The sequence below is a fragment of the Lagopus muta genome, chromosome 1 (genome assembly GCF_023343835.1).
Source record: "Lagopus muta isolate bLagMut1 chromosome 1, bLagMut1 primary, whole genome shotgun sequence".
NCBI lineage: Eukaryota > Metazoa > Chordata > Aves > Galliformes > Phasianidae > Lagopus > Lagopus muta.
In genome coordinates, this window is record NC_064433.1 from 53,647,253 (window position 1) to 53,675,191 (window position 27,939).

Consider the following 27,939-nt stretch of genomic DNA (forward strand, 5'->3'; position numbering starts at 1 on the left):
AATTCTTGGCTATTATTTTATGGAGTGATGTCATTGGCACAACAATCTCTTAAAGGAAGAAAGCAGTAATTGTGGAAGTACCTCGTACTGCACCTCACCTTCACCACGGGAACCTTCATTCAGTTCACATTAAGTAAGACATTACGCTTTGGAGAAGTTCCAGCGATTTCAGCTTCTCCTCACCAGTTCAATGAAACATTTCTTTTCTCTTTCAGCTGGGCTTGTTATGAATATTTAATGTATCGGAATGAACTGAAAGCTACCACTGTGCTTATGCTCTCCAGCTTTCCATCTATCTATTGACATCAAGGCTTAGCTTCCAAAATATGACATTAACTACATTGCTATGTAAATACAACTCCTTCAACCAACATTTCATAAGTCAAATGTATGCACAGCAAAAGCCAAACATGGCTTGAATAGATGAAACTGTCCTCTCACAGCCAGAGATGTCTTTGTTCCTTCAGCTCCCAGTGTCAATTCCCCACGCCAGCTTGTACATTTGTCTTCTGTCCTCTAATTGAATTAATATCCACTTCCTCTTACTAATCCCCAGACACTTGTCCAAAAATGATCTAAAAGACACAACCCACGCTTACAAGAGGAGGGGAAGGATTTATATTAGGTCATCACTTTGAATGCTATAGAGGCTTGCTAGCTTGCTGCGCAGCCAGGCAATCTCCATGCAAGTTGACTGCGGGAATATTGTGATTTTTTACCACATGTTTTGCTTTTAGCTCTGTGGTGGAACCACACTCAGAATGTTGTTCAGATTTATTTCAGATTGAAATGACAGAAACACTCCTTCCTGGGTTTTCCAGGCACTAGAAAGATATATAAACTTCACTGCATAGCAAGTGCAACTCTCTTTGGTCCACTTACAGTCATCTTACTACCAAACAAAAAAGAACAGAAAAAATTTTTTTTTTCAGCATCAGATTTACATTCCTCAGCACAGGGGATATGTGGAATGCTGAAAAAGAGAGAAAACAGAGGCTGCAATTACCCAGTCCCCTCTGCCTCTTCAGAGATGAGAAGTTTTGTCATTGACTTTCAAGAGATCAGGTTTCACTTTTCTCCCAAGGTTACAAATGGACAGAAACATCCATGCTGACAAGCACACTGGAAAACCTATTAGAGGAAGCCACTGGTCCCCTCCAGTGCAAGTACACTACAGTCTAAGCATGAGGGAAACAATTTTTTTCCCACATTTCACTACTGAGTTGCACGTTGCTTCTCAAACATAGAAAAGAATCAAACCAAATCCTAGCCACACCAGGATATACAACTGTTATAAGCTGTTTTTCTAGATAAGAAAGTGACACGTGCCTTATAAAAACTGTTTTTGCTACATTCATATGCAATAAAGCTATTAACTTGTAAACTCTGCTTTTTCACTTAATTTTTACATCTCTCCCACATCATTAAGAATTAAGAAGGTCTGAAAGCTACTGACTAAAAGCAGTCAAAGCGTGCCTGGCCCAGGTGATGACTGGTCAACTGATCATTCAGGCAGTACATAGGGTAAGCCTGCCTCACCAGAAAACCAGGCAAGTGGAGCAGGCATCACATAGACTTTAGCAAGGGCACATTACATAATCCAGGCTGGGTTTAACTAGCTACACCTTTGTTCTAAAACTCTACAGTTTGCCTCTCAGCAGTACTAGGAATTTCCTTGCATGCCAGTGCCAAAATGCATGGTGGCTTCTGCAGCCACATCTCTCCAGAGGCAGTATTTTAACCCTGCACTGCCTGAAGTACCCAGAGAAGAGCAATTCTCAATCTGCGTGCATAACCAGACAAGCAGATTACTGCACTCTGACTGAAAAAAGCTTGGGCAAGGTGCAGCCCATCACATTACTGAGGTGAATTTACATTTCATACTGAACAGAGCTAAAGAGCATGAATGAATGTTACAGGTCAGCTCGTGGGGCTTGAGAAGCTGCATCTGATACGGAATGGGACTTGGGGAATCTGATTTCTGGAAAATAATTGCCAATTTAATGTCTGCTCCTCCCTATCTTTAAATTTATATATGAATGAGAATTACAAGCACTATAGATAATTTTAAAATGTCTGTCTTCTCTCATTGTCATAATTATGCCTACTGGGATTCTTTACAGTTCTTTTGGGAGTGAGTGGCTGTAGCTGGGCTCCTGGGATTTGCAGAGATTGCCTTGCCCTGCTGAAAGCAGAGTATGGTTCTGCTGCACAGTTAGGAAACCTCTTTGATAACAAAGACTGTGGGGAAAAAAGGCAAATGCTTAAACAAACAGTTGCTACTCTGCAGTGAGGGGAGAAAGCTGTCCTGAGAATATCTGCACCAGAAATAAATGAGAGAGGCTACACTGTGAATTACCACAAGGTCCAGACTGAGGTTATTAGAACAGAGCCATATCTCTCTGCATTCTGAAGTATAATTATCCAAGTTTTCTCCACTGGTCAAACTGGTATAAAACCTTAACCTGGGAAGGAAAGAAAGGAATCTAATGCAGAGAAACAGGCAGGTGACTCAAATTGCTTGGTTCTGAGCAAGCAACACACTGATGCAACATGTTCAACTCAGCAGACACAAAAAGCCTCACTGATGCTGACCAGACCGCACAGCCCAGGTCTCCCCTCCGTCCAGCTGGTTCTGGTCTAACAGGGAGTCCACGTGTCACACACAGATGTTCAGCTGTAAAAATCGTGCTACCCTCTTTCCCCTCCAACACATAGAATTCTTTCAGTTTTGGCCACATCTCCTGTATTACTCCTTCTCATAATTGTATTCCTCCAGAAAGTATATTTAAATGCATGAACTCTCAAAATAATAAACTGGCTCAAGGACTGGAACAATTGAAAGAGAGATCTCTTTCTTTTCTAACAAGAAAATCAGAGCTTTTCTGAGGGACAACTATATTGTTTCATTTCATGCAGGTAATAAGTCTTCTATTAAACACAGGTGCCTAAAAATCATCCCAATGCACTGCAATAACTTGAATGAGCTTGTCCTGAAGATTATTCTGGCCCTAAGTGCCGGTAGTTACTGTACATATTTGTCTGATTAATTCCTCCTGACTGACAAAGGCATCCATCATGTCACAAGAAACAATATATGAAGCACAGTGTACCTGAATCCTTCCCCTCCCTATGTCATCTCCAGAGCATCTAAAACAGGCTCTTATCATTTGTAATCAGTAATTAATAACAAAGCATTCTCACTAGCGCAGTTCTTCTGCTAAGGTTAATGTTATATTTCATCCCAGGCCAGCTGCTGTTTTACGACTTGCAAGCACGACAGTAAGCAATGTTTTTGCATACGAAGTCATCCACAGAGTAAATCAATTACTTTTTCTTTCATCAACAGGCATTTGCTGCAGCAGGGAAGGATAATTAGATACGATATTGTTGTTTACCAACAGCATTATGTTCCCAAATTTTGGTACTGCACATTGAATTTTCTTCCCTGTGTCTCTATTCTGCATCTTTTCCATTACGATGTTTTTAATCTATGATCAATCAAATACTGCAATTAAGAGCTACACTTACCACGCTGCTATTATGTACATGAATGTGCCTACAAAGATCAGTATCAATCACACAGCCTACATTGTCAGTACTGGTAAAACTTCTGGGTCACTCCTTCTCCACAGAAGGACACACATACACTTACAACTGTTCACCCCAAATGCAAAGCATCAGTAAATGCTAATGTATTGTTCTCCAAGCTGCACTATTTCTTGTACTCCAAAGTTTAAATCAGGCTGCCCAAGGAAATGGTGGAGTCACTGTCCCTGGAGATGTTTAAGAACCATGTGGATGTGGCACCGAGGGACATGATTAGCGGCCATGGTGGGCATGGGCTGATGGATGGACTGGAAAATCTTAATGGCCTTTTCCAATCTTAATGACTCTTATCAGGGTATTATTGTCCTTGTGAGAAAATAAAGCAGCCAGAACATATACACATGAAAAGAGCAGAAAAGTTAGTGTACAGCTCTGGTGTAATCTTCCTTTGTTACTGAAACTGGCAAGTCACATTTTTTCCCTCCTGTTGATTGCTATAACTGTTTGGCAACTCAGACTCTTCTTGCATGACGTAGCTGACGAAGACACATGCTTGGCTCAGGAAGACCGTGAGCCACAGGCTGTTGTGTGCTGGCAGAGCATCATGAGTCATTTATCCTTCTGTTAGTCTGCCCTGGTCACCTGCTGTCAGTGACAAACTGGACTTTTGATCTTACTCAGTGACCTGCCCTTTGCTTCTTGTATTTCTAAGAATAAAAAGCTGCTGAACACAGAAATAAGCCGCAGAGCTCCCAGTACCTCAAGATCACCAAGGGCAGAAACACTGGTTTTAAGCATTTGAACCTTTGATTCAAAGTACTGTGGACAACATGTACACAGGGCTCAGACCACAAAGCTTCCCACAAACCTCTGTCCACTAACAGTTGCACTAACAGGGTCATTCTAGTGAGTGGAAATCAACTTGAAGATAGGAAATTACCAACCCAGATGAAAGTTAAGGGATATGGGCTGAACTGGGCTGATGTTTGCATATGCTATCCAGACAGCTTGAGCCACAGATAACCATACAGCATCTCCAAAAAAGGAGCACTTGCGGCCTGAAGTGATTGAAGATGTATAAACACTGTCTGCAAGGCAGCAGCTCACTTTGACTTTGTTTTCACTTGGCAGGAAGGAAGGGGAGAAAAAAAGTGGACATAATAAAAGAAATGGGTCATTTTGGAATGACTGCACTGAAACAGTCCAATGCAATTTCGTAACACAAAGGCAATGTGAGGTCTACAGCTCTGACTCACCAGGTTTAGAAACTCATGAGGCAACCTGGCTCCCGTTACACCAAAAAGCAGCCACTTAGAAGTGCAGTTCCTCGACAAAAAGAAACGTGTTTGAAAAGGAAAGTAACAAATGACAAACAGTTTGACCTTTGGTTAAACAGTCACGTTGACTCATTAGTCAGTTAGTTAGGCAATGTGTCAAACAAGAAATAGAAGCAAAGTTGTTCCTGGGATGTGGATCCTAATGGATAAAGTACTGTATCTCTGCCATGTTGCTTGCACCAGTGTAGGTAGTTAGATCAGACAAAGATTTCCTGGGAATTAGGTGGTAACCTTGACAAGGAGAAGACAAATCCTGACTTAAAGGTGCAGTTATTTCCTTTTCCTTCAACGTTAGGTCTATCTTGGCTTGCAGTATGTTGTAATCAGTAGCATTTTCATTGCTTCAAACAAATCCACATCAACCACTAATGGTGCACAAGCCTCAAGTACAATGTTATCCAATTCTGAACTTCTGGTAACTCCAGCTCAATGAGCCGATACCCAATTATCTGTTATTTTTGGAGCAATGGGGCTGTACTCAGTCATGCAGATTACAAGACACAGTTCCATATGTTGTCTGCCAAGAATAAATTTGAAAAATATTTGTTTATCCATGTTCTTAAATTCCTGGGGTTTGATATACAAAAAAATAAAAAATAAAAAGCCAATATGCAATGCAGACTTGTAACTGAACACAGATGAAGAGCCTTGCAGAAATGTAACATCTAGATTTTCTCTTTTGCAACTATGCCACATTACAACTATCTGGCAGAAGGAAAATAGTTCTAGTTAATACAGATCCAAGTTGGCTTTTTAACAAACCCATTAAAGAAATCAACCCTTTCATTCAGCCCTCAAAATTTGCCACTGGTACCTCTGCACCTTGTTAGTAATTTCTAACTGAAAGTGAAAGAAAAAAAGATAATAGAGTCTCAGAGACACGCTGCACGCTGTCTGCATGGACTCAGGGATCACACTTTCACTTACTCGTTGTAAATCCTGTTGAGTTATATTGACTTTTCTTTCCTTCGTGGTATATTAGTGCTCACAAAAAAAATCTTGCAGTAAAAGCCTTAGAGAAGAAACCTTTTGTCCACAGACAAATGCACTTCTTACTTTGTGCCCTATTAAGAAGGAAAAAGAGCAAAAGTATTGTTCCTACTTTTACAATACCCAGAAGGCCAGGCACTCAGCTATGACAGAAATAACACATGGGTTTTGTCATAGACACTTAATGTGATCCTAACTCAGTCCTATCTCCACCCCATTTATTCCCTCCTTCTCCATCAACCATCTGAACAATTATGATCAGTCTACTGAAAATCTAACTGCAGTTCTCAAAAATTCAGCTCCTGTACACCACTGGTTCAGTCACGCTTAGATCACTGCTACATTTGAATTTAGTCAAGTCCAAAATTTCTTCTTCCCCCTTTCCTTTTTTCTTTTCACGATCATTCACAAAGCCAAAAAGAGTCCCAAAAGACAAACGGTGGCATCTGCAACCAACTCAAACAACTCCATAGATGGAAACAAAACAGTGCAGGATCAGAAAGGCTGTTATATGTCAACACAGTAAATACCACAGTCAAATCCTCAGCTGGTGTAAATCAACCTGCCTCCATCTGGTTTTACAAAGGCAGTGCAACCTTATGCCAAACACACTAAAAAGTCTTATTCATATTAAAATACAGCATTTTAAATCTGAGAGATATTTGACTCTATCTAGCACTTAATTTTCAACTGACTGTGTTGTCATCTTCCCCTTGATATAGAGCAGCCATGAGGAGGCTGCAAGCTAGGATATATGGGCCCTAATATCATCTCAAAGCAGGGAGCCAGCTGGGACCATGAAGTCCCCTTCTCTGCCTGCCTCTCCTGGGGATGTTGAAGACAGCCCAGGAACAGCAGAATAGAAGTTAGACATGGTTGTGTACCTGAGGAAAGCCTACCTGAGGCTGTACCTGTACCTGTGAGCCTACCTGAGGAAAGCTGAAGCATGTGGAAAGTACTGCATAGCAGAGGATGATGAGCAACAGCTGGGTACTCCTGTTACTAGGTCATGCAAAAAACATACATGTGAACATACCAGATATTTAAAATTTCTTTAAAGTCACCCTTAAAGATTTACCACTAGCATCTAGCTTGTAGCAATCCAAAGCCATAGCTGCAGGGCTTCTTGCACTATGTTCTCAGCACCTGGAATTCAACAGGTTTTGAACATCAAGAGTTAAAGATCTACTGAAAGTTTCAATTATATGTTTCAGTAAGGGGGAGATCTTGCTTACAAATTCTTCTGCATATGTATTTTATCAGCTTCTGAGCTGACTTCACAAATGGCCAATCATGACTGCTTCAGTCAGGAACTGCAGAGACCAATTAGGGGCCCAATCTCCACTCCCCTCCTCACTACCACTCATGAACAACTGGAAGACAAGAACTCCACTGTCAAAATACAGACCCACCTCCCATCTGTCACTTAAGAAAGGTGAGACAGACATTTCTTTGGGCAAAAATGCAAAAAAGAAATATGACCCACATATCTGAAGGAATATTCTAAGGGTCATTTCCAGACTGATGTCTTTTATGTCAGCCCCTACTTGCTGCCTTTTCTTGTTCCTGCATGCACTTGCTTGCCTGATACATCACTCAGCGTCTGCAATATTACTGTCTGCAGTGTGCAAAGCCCCGTCTAAAAAGTAAATAACTACTAAAAACAAAGAAAGAAACAAAACATAAAAGCTTGATGAGAAGGGGTGTCACTGAGCAGATGGAAACACTTCAGAGTGAAAAATGTCATCTGCTTAGTTCAACATCAGCTGCAAGAAATGCTGTGCTTACTCAAACATTGACTTTTCTGCCTACCTACTAGGAGAGCCCAGAAAGGCAGGCAGATGCTTTACTTGGTCAAGCCATGCAGAAAGGAAGGAGAGGTGGGAATGAAGTTGCCTGCTGCATCCTCTGCTTCAGGAAGCTTAGTTGCTTCCGCAATGCTTGCCGGGGGAACTGGCCCTTCAATGGATGGAGATGCTTCTCTCTCATGGGGTTGTGTTTAACAATGTTAAAGGGTCAGTTAAAATCTCCTTACACACTGCACACCCTAGAGAGAACAATCAAACGTACAGCTTCTTCCCTTACCCATCCTTCTTGAGCAATTGCAAAGAGTGTTTAAATATTTAAATCTGACCCACAAATTCTAATATTTCTCCTTTGTAGCACCCAATTGTTACTCATCAGGGCTTTTAACACTTTCCATTTATGCAACACTAACTCCTACAATGGTCAATAAAGGCCAGTATATTAGTATGATAAGCTCATGCTCCCAGCCATGCACAAAATTCCAATTGAATTAGAAAGTCATCCTATATTCGAGAAGAGCACACGACGGAGTAAATGGAGCTTAACTACTTTATGTATCAGATATTACGTATCTTTGGGTTGTTGTCAATTCTTCATATAAATACTTTAAATCACTTAGATTTCATTTTGCACACTGTATAGCGAGCCTCTTCATAATCAAACAGTATTTAAAAGCATTTACTGGCTTGTTAAATCTAACAAGTTAGATTTATTGGGATAGTCACTTTCCTTAACGGCCTATTTAGTCAAACTCAATGTATTCATTGATGTATAAATGTATAATAGGCGGTTGTTAAACTTTAATAAATATGTTTAATAGTCAGCTGGCATTTTCTCTCAATGGCAGCACTTCCCCTCAGTTGCCAACAGGAAATGCTGTTCCTGAATGTGCCGATTCACAGCATGTGCAGGGAACAAACAGATCCAGAAGAACAAATGGGAGTACAAAATACAGATAACTTTCCTTCACATCACAGGGAGACTGTTGTAAACTCCCATCAAGACCATCAGCTGTCAATGCGTAGTGTAAAGAAGAATGTTAGCTACTGTGCTTTGTCTTGATCTTCACAAGAAATGAACTAGGACAGGATGGGCAACTGGCTACCTAAAAACCACACAAATGACTTTCATATATTTCTATTGCAATTTTCTGCCTTCCTGCACTTGCTGATTCATGTACAGCACGTTACCTACTCTCACCCCACCCTGCCACTCTGTGTGTTGACCAATCAATTAAATTAGAATGCTTCAGCATCTCACTAGGAGATCAAAAATATTCTAAGGCTATTAGGTACCTAAGAAAAATACTTTGAGGAACCTGCATCATTAGACAACTAAAAACCATCAGAAATCAGGCCCTGAGCTAAAACCGCAGAACTTTACATCTCAGCTCCACAGGACACAGATCATTTCTCCAAGCACACAGCAGTTACTGCATATATATGATTTTAAAAAAAACAACAACAACAACAACACCACCAAAACACCTTTAATTTAAGTACACCAGGCAGGAAAGTTTGATCATAGCCACAAGACACTCACCTGGGTGGGATTATACAGTTCCTGGAGTGGGCTTCTGGATCCTTTCCGGCAGCAAATGTCCATCCCAAATGGATTTCTACGCATTACTGCAAAGGGAAATTGAAATTAATACAGGTTAGCAACAGTGGTTAGCAGTAATCAATTGCAATAGCTACAGCAAGAATAGATTTTCTGATAAACCGGGGGTTTCTACAGACAGTATTGTGTATTAATTCCTAATCTGTAAAAATTATCCAAGAGTTAAATCTTTGAAGTACTGTGGAAGGTACTGAAACAAAGCTTTCTAGCTCTCATATTATAAAAGCTGTTACCCCAAAGCTTTTAGCTGGAATGCCCCAGAGTTCTGGCACAAGTACTGAAGCCAAAGTGACCCCATTTTGACTAGTGGTAGGTACCTGCTTCCCTGATCATCATGGATCAGTTGGATAAATTCCTACAACTGACATCTCCAAGAGGCAACGTTTGAGCCTCTCTAAGCCCAAATATAGAGGCCCATAGGATCCTAATATTAAAACACTTTAAAGCTTCTGGCCTATAGCTTTGGCTTGTCCTGGAACAGATGCTCAGCAGTATGCAATACACATGCTGCCAATCACCGCTGCACTTTCTTGATCCAAACTGTATTTAAGCTCTATGTATTGCAACTGAATATTTAATTGGTCTGAAAATCAACAGACTGCTATTCCAGCTGGACACAAGCAAATTTTCAAACTAAAGGCTTTGTCAGAGGGCTGATCCAGGATCATTCTGGATAGGAAGTCTTTCTGTTAGAGATCCTGATCTGAGTCCCAACAGTCACAGAGATCACCAGTTTCAGGTTAGACTCTCTATAGGCAGTCAAGTTTAAATAGGGAGCTATTTTGCTTCAACCACACTCCATGTCTTACTTAAGAGGGGCTTATAAACAGAAGGGAAATCAACTTTTTACACAGGTGGATAGTGATAGGACAAGGGGGAAAGCCTTAAACTGAAAGAGAAAAAATTAAGGTTAGATGTCAGGGAAATATTCCACTGAGAGGGCAGCAATGCACTGGCACAGGGTGTCCCGAGCACTTTGGGTGCCCCATCCCTGGAGGGGCTCAAGGACAGGTTGGATGGGGCCCTGGACAGCCTAGCATCACTTGCCATATTTTGTAGTACAAAACTGCTGAAGTGTCCTGCAGTAATGACTGTGAACTGCAGCGCTGACAGAAATACTATTGCAGGCGTCAGGCCAAGAGCTAGAGAATACTGTCAAGCTACATTTTAAAACAGAGTGCTTGTACACGATCATAATCAATATGTCAAATGGTATGAACATGTGTAAGAGTTTCCATGCAGACAGAACACTGTATGCAGCTCCAGTCTGGAGACATAACAGCCTCCTTCACTCAGACTGTATCTATTTTTAAATTGAAGGTAATCACCTCGTAATGTGCCATGTCGCTTTTTCCCTGAGCAAACAACCATTCGGTGTGTCTTCTAACAGGGCTCAGACATACATCCTTAGTAAGGAAAGAAGCTAAATGTTTTCTTCACAGTTAGAATAGCAATAAGAGGCTGCAATTTTTATGTTTAAATACCTGATAAACTTCTGAACCTTTCTAGACATGCAGCCGAATGTTGCAATTGCTCTGCCTTAGTGGCAATGTGTCTTGTTAAAAGTTAACTCTAAAAATGTTTAAAGCCACTAAAATTTTAGAAAAGAATTTCATGAGCAGTGTCAGCTTCTGGTGTCTGGAAGTGGCTTGAGGAAGAAAATCCTACAGTCAGGATGTGAGACACCCTCAGTGGCTGTTCACTGCACTTTGATTAACCAGGGTTCTGGAACACTGATTCTTTGTTTCAAGATGAGGAACTCCAGAGCACTGTTTCCTAATTTCCCATGTACTCCACTTTTCAGTTCCATTAAATACAATCAACAGTAATGTGCATAAATGCATCCCTTCCTGCTTCACTTAACCAGCAGGTATCAACACAGCAACACACAGCAACTGTTCCATTCAGCAGGAGCAGCCAAAACCATGAAGTTACTTGCACTACGTGTAAGATCTGATTCCCAAATATAAACAAACAAGAAAGCAACTGTCTTCCCAGAAAAGCTAAATACTCACGCAGAACTTGAGTCACAGAAACCACTGAATCCTTGTTATGAATCCCAATTATTTAATGGGTTTGTTTTTCCAATAAAGCTTTTAGAACATGACTGTGGAATTAACATGGCAACACAGCAGCTCAACGCATAGCTTGCTTCCCCACACATCACCTGTGACAGCACATGCAGCTGTAAGCAGCAACTCTGTACGCACCTGGATAATGCTTATGCCTGGAATGTAACCTCGGCACTGACACAAATGGGAACATTCCCCCTTCCTGGGCAGAAATTGCACTCATACCTTAGGTGAACAGCTACCACGAAGGATCATATGAAGATTTCAGAATGCTTTCTCGCACATCTGTGGAAAACTCACCCCTTCGGGTCCCTGCAAACTGTTTTCTGCTGTCTCAGCTCCTATGAGGCAGCATTTTATTGTATCCATGACATGACCTCTTTGATTTATAGCAATCTGCAGTAAGAAAACCACAATGTGGGTGCAAACTGCCGTTACACTAATTTCAACAACGCTGTCACTCAGACTCCTTCACACTATTGTGACAGTGAAAATTAGAAATCAAGGCCTTTATCTTCACCAAATCTTCTTATTAACATAGTAAATATCAAAATTTACATTTTATGGCTTGGGCTGATCTCCATCCATAATTATAGTTAATTATAATCTAACGGGAAGTAGTGCATATGCATGGCTCCAAGGACTGATTAAAAGATCCCGTTCAGGCACACGAAGTGGGAGAAGCAGCTGACAACAGTAGATAATGCCTTGAATGATTAAAGAGTGCTGTTAATACTGCAACTGCAGCAGAATCAGCAATGCCCTGAATTCAGCCAGGACTGGGAGCAACTGAACGAACTGTTAGCTTGTCACTTTAATACAAGGGCTGTAAAGAGACAAACTTTCTTCTTCTTTAGGAATGACTCGTTCACAATGAAATTTTGGTCCTATTTACTAAAATCTGGGCAATCAGAACCAAAAAGGGCACCTTCTCATAAGTATCAGAAGAGCAAGTGACACCATTTCTCATAAGCCTGCTGGATCAAGTAACAAAGGCCACTCTGCAGTAAGGAGCCACCCAAAGTAATTGCCACTTCTTTCATTGCTCCCAGAGAAAGAAGTGACATTTGAAGTGCTGAGTATACAAAATCAGCCACCTATACCACTCCCATTCTAAACTTAGCAAATGTCAGACGCTCCCATTTCCTAGATTTCTGTAGAATAAAAGATCCCTGCTTGCTTTCTAGCAACAATTTTGCTATTTGGTAATGTTTAATTTACACTGCTTTTAGAATCCTAATTACTCCCAGCTTGCAAGACAACAAAAAACAAATGCAAAAACACTACCTCCATTCAATGCCTCTTAAATATACTGTCTCATATCATAACATTTGAGAAAAATTCTGAGGTTGTATTAATATTTAATTTTTTCATTACACTGGTCTAAAGTACAAAGACAAAATTCCCTAATACTGCATTGCTGAAAGCTGCTATGCATAATTCATTGCATTTATTTGGGAAAGAAGACGTCTTGTAAGGAAAAAGAACAAAATATGACATTGGAAGCAGTATGCTGAGACTCCTACTGAAGATGTGATCCCATTCTTGTTTGAAAGAAAGAAGCTATTGACAATTCAAATACACTTTCAGTCCAGGGTTAATGTTTTCCATGGAGCCATGTTCAATTGACAGCAATGGGCAGGTACAAAAGATAGCACCTTATCCTAGAGCCAAAAACAGCTGGGAAGGGCTAAACATCCATTAAACATCCTCTACTCAACAAAGACAGAAAAATCAGTGCAATTTGGCCTAGCAAGATAGTGGTAGCAAAACACTTTTGGTGTCTCCAGACACATTTAACTGCCAGTGTCCTCAAGCTTCCTCAATTCTTAAAGCAAATTAAGAATAATTTAATTATACTGAAGATTTGTAGATTCTCTTGGGCTGAAGATTTGGATGTGGTTTTTCTTCCAAATGCCAGCACAGACGTTTGCAATGACCCCAAAGCAGCAGAGAAAAATGCTTCCAAAAGCACCAGCTATGCAAATATAAGCCAAGCAGAGCTCAACACATATTTTGCACATGCAATGCTCTTCAAGCATGAAGATACTAAGTTGAAATAAGTGACCTGCGGAAGCATTCTTCTTCCAGAGTTTGTCAGAGGCTTTTCAACTGAATATGTGGCAATTTGTAAAGTCTTGTACACATACCTCTTGGATTCTTAGCTAAAATCATGCTGAACAAGCCTGTCATTAACGGGATCATTCTGCTTCAGGAAAACAAGCCTTCTGTAATAATTTACAACAATCTGTTCTGCAAGACTTCACTTAAGCAAAGTCCAAATTGCAGACAAAAATCAGAAACTCAGCAGAAAAATAAAGACTGCCCTTATTTCAGACTTCATAAAAATTCCTACGATTGCTTTAGCAGACTAATCAGGCTAAAGACACTGAATAGTATCGTAGGGTTATTTTTTAATCAGCAGCCAGGAGCACAAGGAGTGAATGCAAATGCTGGCACACAGCACCAGCTCCAGAGCCTCAGTAACAATATTTCAGATAGCTCCCCGGCATTCATTTACAAACGCTAATCCTTCACAAAGATCAACTGATGGGGAGTAACGTTTTGGGATGTTTGGGTCCTTGCACTGTGTTGCACTCAGCAGAAGATTTTAGACTGTATTATTGGTCCTTGACATGGATACTACAGGTACAAAGATTTATGACAAAACTCCTGACTGGACTCTTTTGTTTTCTTAAGGGAAAACTGCAGCTTTTTTGTCGGACACTGAGAAATCCATTTTTAGAAAGTAAAAGTCAGACTAGGTATTGTATGTAAGCATGCCAAAGTCTTAAATGCAGAGAATGAAGCAATATTTTTTTCCTCTACGTTACTGAAGAGCTAGATTTCACCTCATGCTCTACAGTACCTGGAAACACAGGGTATTGCGCAGTGTGAAAAACAAGTGCAAGAGTGTGACTGGAGCACCTTAAAGCCTTAACACCATTGTGCCTGCTAGCCAAACCAGAGACCTTACTAAGCTCAATGCTGCATGGATATGGCAAGGATTAAAAGAAAACCCAAAGCTCAGAGTTTTAGAGTCCCACCCAAGGAATGGGGATGACGTGTTTTAGTTTAGCAATACTGATTCACTGCCTCCATACATCCACTCTACTGTCTGGTGTTTCTACTCCCACTCATCTGCCAGAGGAAGCTACCAGAGTAAGACTGTGGATGGACACAATGACAGTGAAGGTTGAAAAATGAGGTCAAATCCTTAGTGGAATAATTTTGGCTGACACAAGCAGCAAAGCCACTTGTTAAGGGACCACGAGCCAGTGAAGTAATATTCCTCAGTTCACAGATCAGAAAAAGAGATGCACAGAGGTTAAAAACATGCCCAAAGCAAATTAATTGTTTCAGATCACATTCATTTTAGGAAGTGAAGTGTCTGTTAAGGTACTCATTTAAGCTCCCACCACCAACAGAGAGCTGCAGCTATGGACTCATCTGTACGCCCATGAAGGTGGCCTCCCTCTTCATTCCACTGACCAGCAAGCCTAAACGGGTTGAAACTGCATGAAACAAATCCTGGCAGAGCAAGGAAGCAAGTCTTAACGTTTGTTTCTGAGGTCTAATCACTAATTACAAAAGTCATAAATGCCCTCCAAAGAATAGAGAGAGATTTAATTACTTTTTGCTTTCGACAGATTTTCAGAAATAACTTCCTATTTCATCCTGTTTGTTCTCAGATTAGCTTGGGGATGGGTTTAATTGGGCGCAGTGGGGAAATTAATATCCTTGGTGAAATTACACAGAGACTTAGATCCTGGGCCACCCTATGGACATTGCATGTGGCATAAATTAACACAACATTTTTCCTGCTAATGAACAACAGTAACTTTTTTCCAGTATTATTTTTTTTAATGTTAATCCATGTGGAATTTCTTCAGAAGTCTCATGAAATTATCCACAAACCTAAATCAAGAGACTTTCCCATAGGCTTCACTTCCCACACTAGAAGCTCTGTTTCGTTCATCTCTGTCCCACACAGGCAAACATTGCTTTTAATGCAGCAAGGAGATTTTGTGGGTGCAAACTATTTTAGATTTGGTCAGAACTTTTCTGATACAGCCTTGTTTTCACTGGCATTGAAATATTTCATGAGTCTATTCCGGATGGGTCACCAGCTACGTCAGCTACCTGTTCATCTCTTTGTACTCCCAGGTTTACACTATCCATCAGCATGTTACATGCTTCAAAACACTGAAGAAAGGGTCTACGTCTGATCTCCCACAACTATTTCTAAGTCTTCATAGAAAAAAAAAAAAAAAAAAAAACATTTTTGTTAAGTTTATGTGGATGGTAAAAAAAATAATTGTTTCCTTTTCTCAAAAAAGGAAACTTTCTACAAAGGAAAAAGCTAGCAATTTGCGATTGGTTTTAACTGTACATATTTCACAAGAAAACTTATGTATTATGAATTTGCATGAATGAACACTGTGTATCCAGTATTTCAAAAGACTAAAAAAACAAACCAAAAGCAAACCTCTTTTTCTGGTCATTACACTTTTTCTACTTACACACTACAAGTTAGCCACGCTTTTTGCAAAATGAGGCTGTGATAATCTAGAAATTTTCCTCCCTTTCCAGTGAAGCTTATAGGTTTCCAGAGGTGCCTCCCACCAATTATTAGATGCTCATTATAACAACAGAAGCAGGCATATCTGCCTTCAGGTACTCTTTTTAGTGAAGAACTGAATACTCCGTCCAGTTCTTAACAGCCAAGTTTTCAAGCCTGTAGATAGCTGCCTATCTCCCACTGCTCCTAATTTAACTTCAAATGAAAACTATGTAAATGTAAGTCTAGGGGAAAGAAAAAGACAAAACTACATTTACATCGTCTTAAAGAGTAAGAAGCTAGAACTCTATTTTCCGCAATTCCCGCTATTTTCATAACACTGTCAGTCCCAACCTACTCAAAGAGTATGCTGTATGAGCTCACTCAAAAAAAAAAGTGAATGAGAGAAAAACCTTTGAAAGAGGAATACTTCTTTAGAAAGCTGTAACTTTTAAAGTATTTATCTTGAATCACAGACCAAATGAGAAAGATGGCTGCTGCAGCTGCAGTCTATTTGAGCCACTATGTCTTTGCTTTCCTCAACAGATGTGCAGAGAAGATGAAACACAAAATCATGTTTGCTATGGATATACTAAAAAGCGCAGCAAGCCTTCTCACAAGCCAAGCAGAATAGAAAACAAAGCTGCAGCAATCATTTTAGCCCAGAGCAAGGAAATGCTCAGACTTTTGGTCTCAGCTGGAACGTTGGGGGAAGCGCTACCTGCACACATATGTGCACACCGCACTTGACACAATCTGAATGAAAAGGGTCACACACCATTTCTGTTCCACAAACGTGTCCACGTGGACAGGGATTTACTCCCTCTGAAGCAGTGTCCCTGATATTTTTAGCATGACCTTATCCTCTATATACTTTGTTGTGACTTACGCACGATTAAGTTTCTTCACAAAAAAAAATGAAGCATTCGAGAATTTGATAAGCAGGGAAAAAAGTATGAAATCCTGTAGTAATCACTTCCAGAACAGTCGCTCATAATGTCGAAGAGGATTATGGCTGCAGCTTGTTGGATAAGAAGATGACCTCTTACAAAATAAGGATGTAGCTTCCTTGGCAATGTTAAGGCCAAATGCTGATATTAAGAGTACCACAGACAGCAAAGGCCTAATTGCGTGAGTTGCAAAACGTCCAGACTAATAATTAATACACAGCTGTGCTGCCCTGTCAATTCTGTTTAAGGCTCCTAAACTATAAGTAATCCTAAGGCACAGAGAAGCAATCAGCTCCACTGCGAGATCCCTTACTTTCCCAGCAGCCGGCTGGAGCCATGCCTGCACAGCGCTGTGGGCCTCCTCCAGCCCCGCCAGCTCCTCACCTGCACTGCACGGTGGAAGCCGGAAGCCTTCTTCCAGCAGGATCCGTACATCCGTACACAGAGGCTGGGAGGCTGCTTTCACACGCTCTTCTTTCTCTCCCTGTTAGCAACAAGCTGTATACAGATAATATTGCTTTCATATGGAAGAATTCTCACATGCGGCTGTCCCGAAATATTCCAAACCACAGATTCCTCAAAACATTTTACATATCAATAGGACATTGTCAGCTCCCTCAGACCCGCCTGCACTTCAGCACACAGAAGAGTAAAACACACATTAGCACTATAAAACTTCGGCTCAATTTGCATAATCTGTATTATCATGATAGAGCCCAGCTTTATAATCAACCGTGTGCGATACACAGAGCGCTTTGGATCTCTCTTTCTCTAAGGAGAAATTCCCCAAACACAAGAAAACCCATTCAGAGCTGTGCTTGCCCGGAACCTACTACTTTTCAGTGGCTGCTTATCTTTGGGCAGTTCAGCCCCTTTCACTATCTCTTTCCATTGCTCCCCTCATTTCAATGTTGTTCGCTTAAAACATGCGATGCGATGCGTTCTGTCTACAGCTGGGAAATGCTGTCATGTTCCACACATATCCGAGTGGATAGGCCAAGCAAACCTATTCCAGCTCCTGAGGGTATGCTGAAGAGGAAAAAAAAGTGAATGAGCAAAGACCATAAAGTGATTTCACTTTAATGAGAACATTTATAGGAGAATCAAACCAAGCATTATTTACACGAGACATACCATACAAGCCTCACCACCGAAAAGGATGTTGGATATGCTGAGCCTTTTAACCTGACAGAGGTTCTTCCTCCAAATGTTATGGATATGCTTCATAGCAAAACTTTGTAATACATGTGAGACCACTATGTAAGTAGTATTTTTTCTTGGATTAAATGGGAATTAAATAAACTGGTAACATTTTGAGGCTCAGTTTTTGAGGATTCAGAATACAAGATAACTATCTGAGCTTCACTGGTAATAATATTCCCTAACTGCCATACAAAACAATAACCTTTGGTTTCAGTCACTAACAACCTGCCAAATACCCCAGGATGTTTCTAGTAATGCTGCAGCAGGTGAGTGCTAAGTACCTCAAAATCTCAGATCACTGACAGCACCATAGTGAAAGAAACAGACAACAAAACAGCTACATAGAACCTTCCAAGTTTTTCCAAAGGAAAAAAAAAAAAATCTGTTCTTTCAGTTTGCAAGGTTTCATGGAGAGACACTGAAAGAGCAGGAGACAGGAAAAAAATGAAAGAATCCTTGTGAAGAGATCTCTTATGTAGAGATTTTTTTTTTTTCTCAAGAAGGTCCTTAAAGATAACTGAAGGGTGCAAGACTGAGCCAACTCTGTTAAGCATCTCCTCCACAGAAGTAAAATTTTACTTACTAAATACATATTCTGAGCTCCTCTATGCACAACTGAAAGCACTGAGAGTCCTGGTCTGACTGCAGTACTGCTTGGAAATGTTTTCATCTTGAAAGCTTAAAGGAAACGCACATGGAATATAAAAACTAGAGGGGAAGGAAGTAAATTCAATGCTTTGAACCCTAAGGGAAGAGTTCATGCAAGAGTGACGGTTTAGGCTGTTTCCAGTTTCATTAGTACTGCTTTACACAACTGTGACTGATCAGAATCTAGTTTCCTCATCAAATAACTGCCAGACTGTACAAATCCAAACCCCTGGGTAGAGAGAACCTGTACAGTTACAGTAAGCCTCTCTCTCTGTGTTACTGCAGTTCTTTAAATACTTCCATGTTTTAAGTCCTCAAGGAACATGGTCTTACATCATAGCTGATGCTTCTTTGGGCACAAGGTTGGACTACAGATATCCTGTAGTTTCTTCTAACCTGACTAAGCCTATAATTCTGCATATTGGCCTAGTTCAGTACTATATTTTATCTTTCCTGCCACGGTTACATACATTAATATAAATCAAGTCCACACAACAGCCAAAACAATACAGGTCTGCAGAGTTCAACCACTAGCTACTGCCCATGTTTCTCCTACCCTGCTTACCTTAGACATGTGCAGTCTACCTCTACACCCACTGAAACCCAGAGGGAAGATCCACTTTCTCCACGGACTAGATTCTGGGGCCACTGAATTAGTACTGTAACTGAATCATTGCTGAAATGTATCAATTACAACGTGGAAAAAGGATTACTTTGAACAGCAGTTCTCGTCTTGATAACCATTACAACCAAGACCAAAGAAGACGCCTCTAAAAGAAATCCCTGTTAAGACAGTCCATCTTTCAGACAGACAACTCATCTTGTTTCTGAGTTTGCCAGGAGTTTGCCCTGATTTGAGGTCAAACGCTCCTCCCCAAACATAACTTATTTCTGCCTACCTTCCAGCCACTGGGCCTTGTTATGTGTCTATTCATTCCTCACAGCTGCAGCTCCGTGCAGTAATCCATACTCTGTGACCTAGACACCTTTAACTATCCATCATGCTGAAGCATGTTTTCTAAGGGCTTCCTCACTTTTCTTGCTTTCTTCTGAGCATGCTCGAAGATAACACCACTACCTTCTAAAATCAAGGCACCCCTATGCAACACAGTATCACAGCAAAGGTTCCAGCAAGACCCATATGATGAGCAAGTACAACCTTGGCTCTGTATTCTACCCTTTCATGGGCCAGGGTGGCACTAGCTCTCCTATTGGCAGGCAAGCCAGCCGATTAACCATCATGCTCAAATTGTTTCCAGACCTTCCTTTCAATAGAAAGAGTCCTCTGCTCAGTAAGCAAGCATCACCTAGATTCCATTTCCCCATGCATTCATCCTAATTAAATTCACACTATCTGCTGCAGCCCAAGTCACTAAGTGTTCACAACTCTGTATTACTGATGTTATTTTCATCCTCTCCATTTACCATTACCCTAAGTCTCATGTCCTCTGAAAACAGTAAATGACTGTGTTTTTCTCTGGGTCATAAAGTAGAGCACTGAACTATTAACAGCGCCAAATCTGGTCCCCTGAGGATCTCTAGGAAAGCATTATCTGCTCAGTGATGACTTCCCAGTTACAGCTATTTTTACAAACTGTCAAACATGTTTTGAATTAGTATTATGCATACCAGATTGATATACGTTCACTTGCCAACTTCGCTTTTGTTTTATTCATTTCCAAATGCATCAGTATAGGAGTAATTCTGACATGTAAATATTCTTGTATCATTAAAACAAAGAGGATGATCATTTTGTAGAGTGCACTTTAAGACATTTGTTTGCAGGAAATGCTCTAGGTTGGTTGTCTATCTTTAACCTTTCAAGTCTATCAAGAAGGTTTCTGTGATGTATTAAGGCATCACATCACTCTCAACTCTGCATGGGTTAATTTTGTCACAAGTTCTTGCAAGCTAGAAGAATGAAACTGCTTTTCAATAAAAAAAATTATGTTTTATCTCAAAAATAAAAAACATAATAAAAATTGTAGTTTAACTGATGCTTTCTAAAGCCACAGAGTTGAATGGAAGACAGGAAGGACCTGGAGGGAGCAATCTCAGAATGCTGCTGCTTTTGAGGTAATCCTTACATTTTACGCTGAAAATTCCATTTGTCCTGATTAAATATTAATCAGCCATTACCAAGAAGGCATATATAAAAGCTCTGTTAAATAATAAAACCCAACAAATAAAAAGAACTGATTTCATTTCACACTTGCAATAGAGGGTTGCCACATTATCCCTCTCCAAGCTCAGATAAACCATACCAGCTCCACAGATGTGAACTGATCTGTGCCTCTCCACGAGCCAGGAATCACACCTGAACTGCTTATGGTAAAACGAAGATTCATTGAGATCGACTGCTCGAGTCCCCAGCAGGCAAAGCAGTTATAGCACAGGATTCAGTGGGGAAAGACACCATTTGTGTGCATATGTGCGCTTATTCATGGAGGCATGATATGAGTGACTATATTACAACTACACATAAGTGAATGCACACATGCATTATTGATGCTGACATAGCACACCAGTGTTTTACACACCACCAGATGCTGGATTTTTTCTATCTTGTAATTACTTCACTTTCAAGAGCTGTAACATGCTGCATCATGTCTTACTGTTCAAAGACACTTTGTCATCAGCTCGGCTTATCTTTGCCCTTCTCTATTTTTAAAGCCTATTGCATTACAGAGTTTCCAGGCTGAAAGTTTAAATAACATTCAAATAAAATTGCTATGTGAATTTTCCATCCAGTAGTAGTCTCTTATTTAATAACCTATTTTTCCAGAACAAACTGCTTTTTAATTCTCCTATTTAATCAATCTCCTGTCAACATTTCCTGTCAAATTTATTCTATTTTTCTGAAACTTTTATCTGTGCTCCCTTAATTTTAGTTCTACCTTTTTCACCCTCACCAAATTATTCCCTTCAGCACTGTGCTGCTGCCCCCCACCAGACTTTCAGTCTCACTCCCTGCTAATAATTTCTCTTCCCTCACCTTTCCTAGCCCACTCCACCAAGCTCTCTTTTTCCACCTTCCCAAAGCCACAAGCTGAGGAAGACCCCACATGCAGCCTACCCCACAAGCAAGGGGAGAGAAACCAGGTCCCCCACTCAGCCCATCACAAGTGATGAAGTGTGATGGGAGACAGAAGGTGGCAATGGCATGGGATCTTGTCTGGGTCTTGGCTACATCTGTTAAAGAGGAATCAGAAAATAGCCCTCTGCCATGTGCCACCCTAGAGTTTCCAGGGCTTTAATCTGTTCCTGAGCCCAGCACCCCTCTTCCTTCATTTTAGAATCACAGAATCACTGAAGCTGGGAAAGACCATTAAGATCTCCTAGTTCAACCACCAAGCCACCCCCATTATCCGTGTCCCTCAGTGCCATATCCACACAGTTCTGGAACAACTCCAGGGATGGTGAGAGTCCACCACCTCCCTGGGCAGCCTGTGAAGAAATTTTTCCCTAATATCCAATCTAAACCTCCTGAGCACCTTAGTGCCCGGCTCAGCACTCCCTTCATCTGTTGCTAAGAGGCCCCAGACGCATAGAAGCCCTAAACTAGATGAACTACACAAAAAAACAACAGAAGGAACAAAAGGCTTCAGAGGCAGGAAAATTACAAGGACAGGGCGGCCATGAGGCATGCCTGCTTTTATTTATAGCTTTTACTTGGCGCTTTGTTTTTATTGTAGCTATGCAGTTAAGAAAGATGACAGAGTTTGAGGTCAAGAGTGCTGTTGTGGGCACAGAAAGGCATGATTAGACCAGAGCAGAGTGCCAGCCAGATCAGAGCTGCTGAGCGCCCGCTCTCCATTTTACATGCTGTCTTTCTATTCCATATTACAAACATTTAAACAAAAAACAACCTCCCTCACAATTAAAGGCAGCTAGTATGAAAAATAGTCTAAGACTTCATATGTTACTTTATAACAGAATGCACCAGAAATTTAGTTGGCCCAAAGATCCCCTCCTGCTAAAATCAGCATCAGAAGAAAAAAAATATTTGAGGCAAATACGAATTGTCTCAAAATGAAGACAGACTCATACCTCTCCTTAAGCTATGAATGATTTCCTGAAATGAACGGAGCCCCAAATACAAAAGAAAATGAGAAGACACCACTGGCATTAATACCGTGGAAACCGTATCTGCTGTATTTGCTGCCAAGTATGTACTAATTTCTAATAAAAGCTGAATATGCATATCAAAGAAAAAAATTCCAACCACCAGTATGGGCTGATTTTGCCGTTCAATACATTAGCTGTATTTTTTTTTGTTCTTCTTGTTGTCACAGAATAAGGGAGAATAAAAAAGGATGTACCTAAATAAGGGAGTGAACCTGAAAAATCACAGCTTCTAATCACCCTGAGGTAATTGCAAAGCAAGAAAAGGGTGGAGGGTGAAGGTAACCTGTGATTTATTTAGATCCTCCCACATGAACATGATTTATTCTATGTTCTGCAGATGTTCATTTGTGTCCTCTTTATACTATGGAGAAATTAAAATACAGAGTGTTTTGGTATGTACTCTGCTTACAAAGTCAGGACAAATCTCTCTCTTTCTCCTGCAGCTCCTCTACTTCCCTAAAAAGAGAGGAGAACAGATCTAATGCCTATGCCCACCAGCAGGCACACCAACCCCAGCACCCTTGGGATGTCATTTAATTCGTGACTGGCTAAGAAATGTCCTAAGTAGGAGGAAAAAAGATTGTTATGCAGGCTCCCTTCTCTCTGTGCTACATTACTGCCGTCCTCTTGTCATATGCACAGCGGTGTTCAAACAAACTATCTTAGGCTGAACAAAGGTCAGGCTTTTAGGAATAATATGTGGTTGAGGATTTGGTATGAACTCCTTTATAAGCTTCCACTTATGGGCTTCTTCATAACAGTGATGGTTTCATTCAGCTTTCCAAGCATCTCCCCCACAGCAGCTAGCGCCTCTATCTGGACAATGCAGAACCAGCCACCTATTCTACTCTCAAGAGTGTTTCAGAAAGCTCCTGCCAGAGAAGATTCACCTCCACACTCAGGACTCCCTACTTGAAGCATAAGGGCTCAGATTGGTGCTGCTGGCTCTGCCTACAGCTTTGTCCTATCAGTTTGCAGAGCACTGCAGCTATTTGTCAAGCACATATTTAAACATATTTGACTTTTCTTTTCAAAAAGTAGCTAAGGGTCAAGTCATCCCTATCCTCCAAGCCAACTCCAATTGAAGTGCATAGGGCACAGACAGGATGGGGAAACAAATTCAAAGCACAGCTGGTCCCAAGCAAGAGCAAGGATTTCTTTCATCTGTCAGCTATTCTTACAGCCAAAACACAGTTAAGTTATGCACATGACTAAAGGTTTCCAGCATCAGGGTTTTCCCAGAGCTATTTGTCTAATCAAAAAGTCAACAAGCTACATCACAGCTTTTTATTGCAATGACAACACTGAAGGGGGAAAAAAAGCAAAACTTCATTTCCTTTCTCTACTGTTGGTTTTTTTTTTCTTTTTTAAAAAGAATAGCCACTGTTTCAAATAGCATTGGCTCGTTCCCTGCAGACAAAACAAAACACAGACTTCTTCACTCTCTTCAAAGGAGAGATTAGACACTCAGACTTTAATACTGACAAGTCAGCAATCAAAATGGTTCTTCCAAACCCAAACAGCATTTTTCTTCCCAAGCACCCAGACACAACACGGGAAGAGCACTGCACCCTTTACCCAGGCTCCATGAGCTCCTTCACAGCAGCAACTGCCCTGAGAACAATGCCACTCCTCCTCCACACAGCAAAATTTCACTCAGGATTGAAGGGGGGAAACATCTGATAAACAAGCATGTTTTTCACTGGCCACATCAAGCATAATATGTACATAGCACAAGCCAAAAGATGACTTCCAGGTACCCAGCAAAATTAAAAGCAGTCATCAGAACCAGGGACCACACTAACGGTGCATGGGGAGAAGGCCAGACTCACTACCTGGCTCTTGGGAATATCCCTATCCACGCATTAATGCCTCAAATGAGCACCTGTGTAAATCTCACTCCTAAAAATCACATGGGAGAGGGGATAGGAGCAGCACAAACCGCAGGTCACGTGCAACGGTTACTAATAATACCATTTATTTCTGACATATTGCACTGCAGTAAGCAGCACTGCTGTTTGGTTGGAGAAGCATGAAGCAGAGGAAGAATATTTCTGCCTCCCTAAAGCTCCTTTCCTTCCCAAGATGTTTCTCCTCTACAATGGTGTATGGGAACTGCTGAAGCTCTGATTGATCACTTGAGGTGAGCAATGTGTCAGCCCTGGGAGCACAGATGAAGGCAATTCACCTGTGCTGCTGGAAGGGGTGGAGCCTGGCTGCACCTCTCCTAGACTCCATTTAAGAGCTGGCTACCAGTGGGGAAGGATCTCTCCTTAACTTTCTTCCCTTACAAGCAACAGTAAGGACAACTCTTGTTCTTGGCATAAAGAATTTTAGAGTTACTAAACTGCAAAACAACTGGTATTTAAAGATAAAAGAACATAGCTGATATTGAAATATACCAACTCTAAAACTGAGCATTCAAGAGCAGCTTTGGCACGAAAACGCTCAGCTTCTGATTCTTTATGAAAAAAATCCGTACATTAGTACTTGTCTGCATTTAAATGTCACACAGAACAGCTCGTATTTATTTAGCAGGAGCTAACTAATTTAACTTGTGAAGGACCAAATCCAGTTACAGCTTTACTCTGCATCATCACCACTGCCATATTCATACTCTGTGCCCTTCTATTAACTCTGAGCACATGCTTTTCAAAACCAATGGGCTTAAGCTTTGGGTCTTACCCAGACAGCAAAGAGCACCATGGTTTATACACTGCAATGGAATTTACAACCAGTCCTAATGCTGGATCTCTTACAGCCTTCCTCTGTGACCCTTCGTAATGCTACAGCAGGATGGAAAGTACCACAATAACAGTAGGGTACCAAAGTCTTTAGCTACAGCAAATAATAAGCCCATAACCACAGCTACAGACATGAAGGAAAAGAGCTGCTTGCCTTTGGAAGGCCTGAAGTAGGCAAGAATCCCCAGCAAGAGATGCCCTTGCACCCTCTGCCAAACCTTAAATGAGGTCTTGGAAGGGATGGATCCTGGCTCTACCCCTTACTTTCACTCAGGTGCATTGCATGTACCTGAGCTCCCCTAAGTTGGCCCTGCCTTCCCACCAGGTGCTCAATCACTGGTTCAGGCCATGACTTTGGATTTCTGCTACACCCTTGGAATATCACATTAGCCCGAATGTAGCTGTATACCGAAGTACTTGCCTTGCATCATGCATACAAGTAGAAAATCAATACAAGTATCTTGCTGAAGTGACACATCCGTAATTTAACAAAGGTCAGAAAACAAACTGGTGACAGAGCAGGAAATATAGAAGAGATCTTCTGATCTCAGGATCAATTTCCTTAATCTCCAGACCACGTTAGCATAAATTAACAAGGGAAACAATTCATCTGCAAGTGGTCTGAATCATTTCAGCGATCAGGTAACGTGTCCCAGTTCTGTCACTGCTACATTTGTTGGCTCGAAGCACCAATTTCCACCCCCATGCCACTTGCCCAATAATTTCTGCCCTTGGGAAAAAGTAATCGAGTATGGTAAGGATGACAATCATAATTAGTTTAAAGTACAGGCCTGTTGGCAAGCACTGAGAACACATTTTAATATAAAGAACTAATAAGGGAGTAAGATTAAAGCAATAGAATTTTTAGGTTAATTGAATATGGAAATCCAAATGCAAATTATGAGAAATGATCATTTTAGGAATTCCCCTTACATAAATTACTCTTTAAATACTTAAGATCACACTTGAACCTCATTAGAAATCAATGTTTAATTTCTGTACTTCTATAACCTGAGAAAACATTGGTAAAATGCATGTAGCCAAGTAAGTTCTATTTTGGTCTCAAAATATGGGCAGGAAGACGTGGACAAAGACCAAACAAGGTACAAGACCACCTGATTTCACTGACCTTTCATGAGCTACCTGTCATAAAGTACATCGCTTGCCAGAGGAGAAAGAAGGACAGACTCAAAGGGAAGGTGACTCTGTAACAGCAACAAGCTATGAATTAAATCACGTCAGCACCACCTCTGTATTTTAGACAAATGTATTGGTAAAAGAAAATTTCTGTCTTCTGCCATTTTTCACAGTCAAGCAATTGCTGGTCTGCTGGAAGGATGCCAGCTGTCAGTATTTCTGTCAAACCGACACTTCACAAATGTATGCGAGTCCGCATTTCTGATGATGAATTCTATGAATTCCTTACTGTGTGTGTGACAGGATAAATTACTGCCAGTGATATCTGCACTACTCGTCCACGGGTCAGGGGGCTTCCCACAAAGAGAGACTGGCAAAGTGAAAGGCACTGTCACAGGAAGACATCTGCCACGTTTGAGGATTTGGAAAGAGAGTTGCGTTTGTTTGTTTGCCTTAGAACTACACTTCATTAAAACCCCAGCTAATAAAATGTCACAAGCACTACGCCCATCATGTTGGTAACATGCATGGTGCAAGTTAAGCACAGCTGTGGTAAAGGTCCTCTGCATTTGCCAGGAGACAAACCACTCTGCCATGCTCATCGAACCTCTTGGAGAAGCTGTTACAAGGCAACAAGGCCTAGCAAGCAAGTCTTTCTGAGAGTTTTAAGCAAACTCACATGTCAGATCTGCAAACGCAGAGATTAACACTGCATTGGTACAACACAGATAATGAATGCACACAATGAGCAGTATGCTACATTTATCATAGTGGTGTCAGGTACGTGTGTCTGCTGAATAAGTCCATGATGGAAAAAGACTCTTAACCCACCTCAAGCCATGTCCATTCTATCCCTAGCCAGACCAGCAACACTGCACAAGTAGTAAATCCTGATGGGTTTCCACTCCTTTGCTCTTCTCGCTAAATGTCTCACTGGGCAAGGATTAAAGGCAGTGTGAAGTCAGCAAGCTGGTGAGTATTGCAGACTTACTGCATTAATCTCTTCCTGCACAGAGCTTGACTGAATAAACTATGCAAGCATCCTCCTCTTCCAGAGAGCTGTTTTGCTAACTCTCTCCCAGTCAACTCATTAAGTAGAGCAACGAAGTACCACCTCAGGAGGGTGATTAAACTTTTGGCTGGAGGAAGCAAGGCACGATCTGAGGTCATTTGATGTGCACGCATGCTACTGAG

The 27,939-nt window shown here is 41.0% G+C and overlaps 1 protein-coding gene across 2 annotated transcripts in view; it reads right to left on the bottom strand.

The window, feature by feature from the left end:
* CHST11 (carbohydrate sulfotransferase 11) overlaps positions 1-27,939 on the bottom strand; it is a 157,052-nt gene that overhangs the window by 84,132 nt on the left and 44,981 nt on the right. For both annotated transcript variants that reach the window (XM_048964976.1, XM_048964966.1), the window contains exon 2: positions 9,225-9,310. In XM_048964976.1, the coding sequence (XP_048820933.1) occupies positions 9,225-9,310 (86 nt within the window). The remainder of the gene's footprint in view (positions 1-9,224; positions 9,311-27,939) is intronic.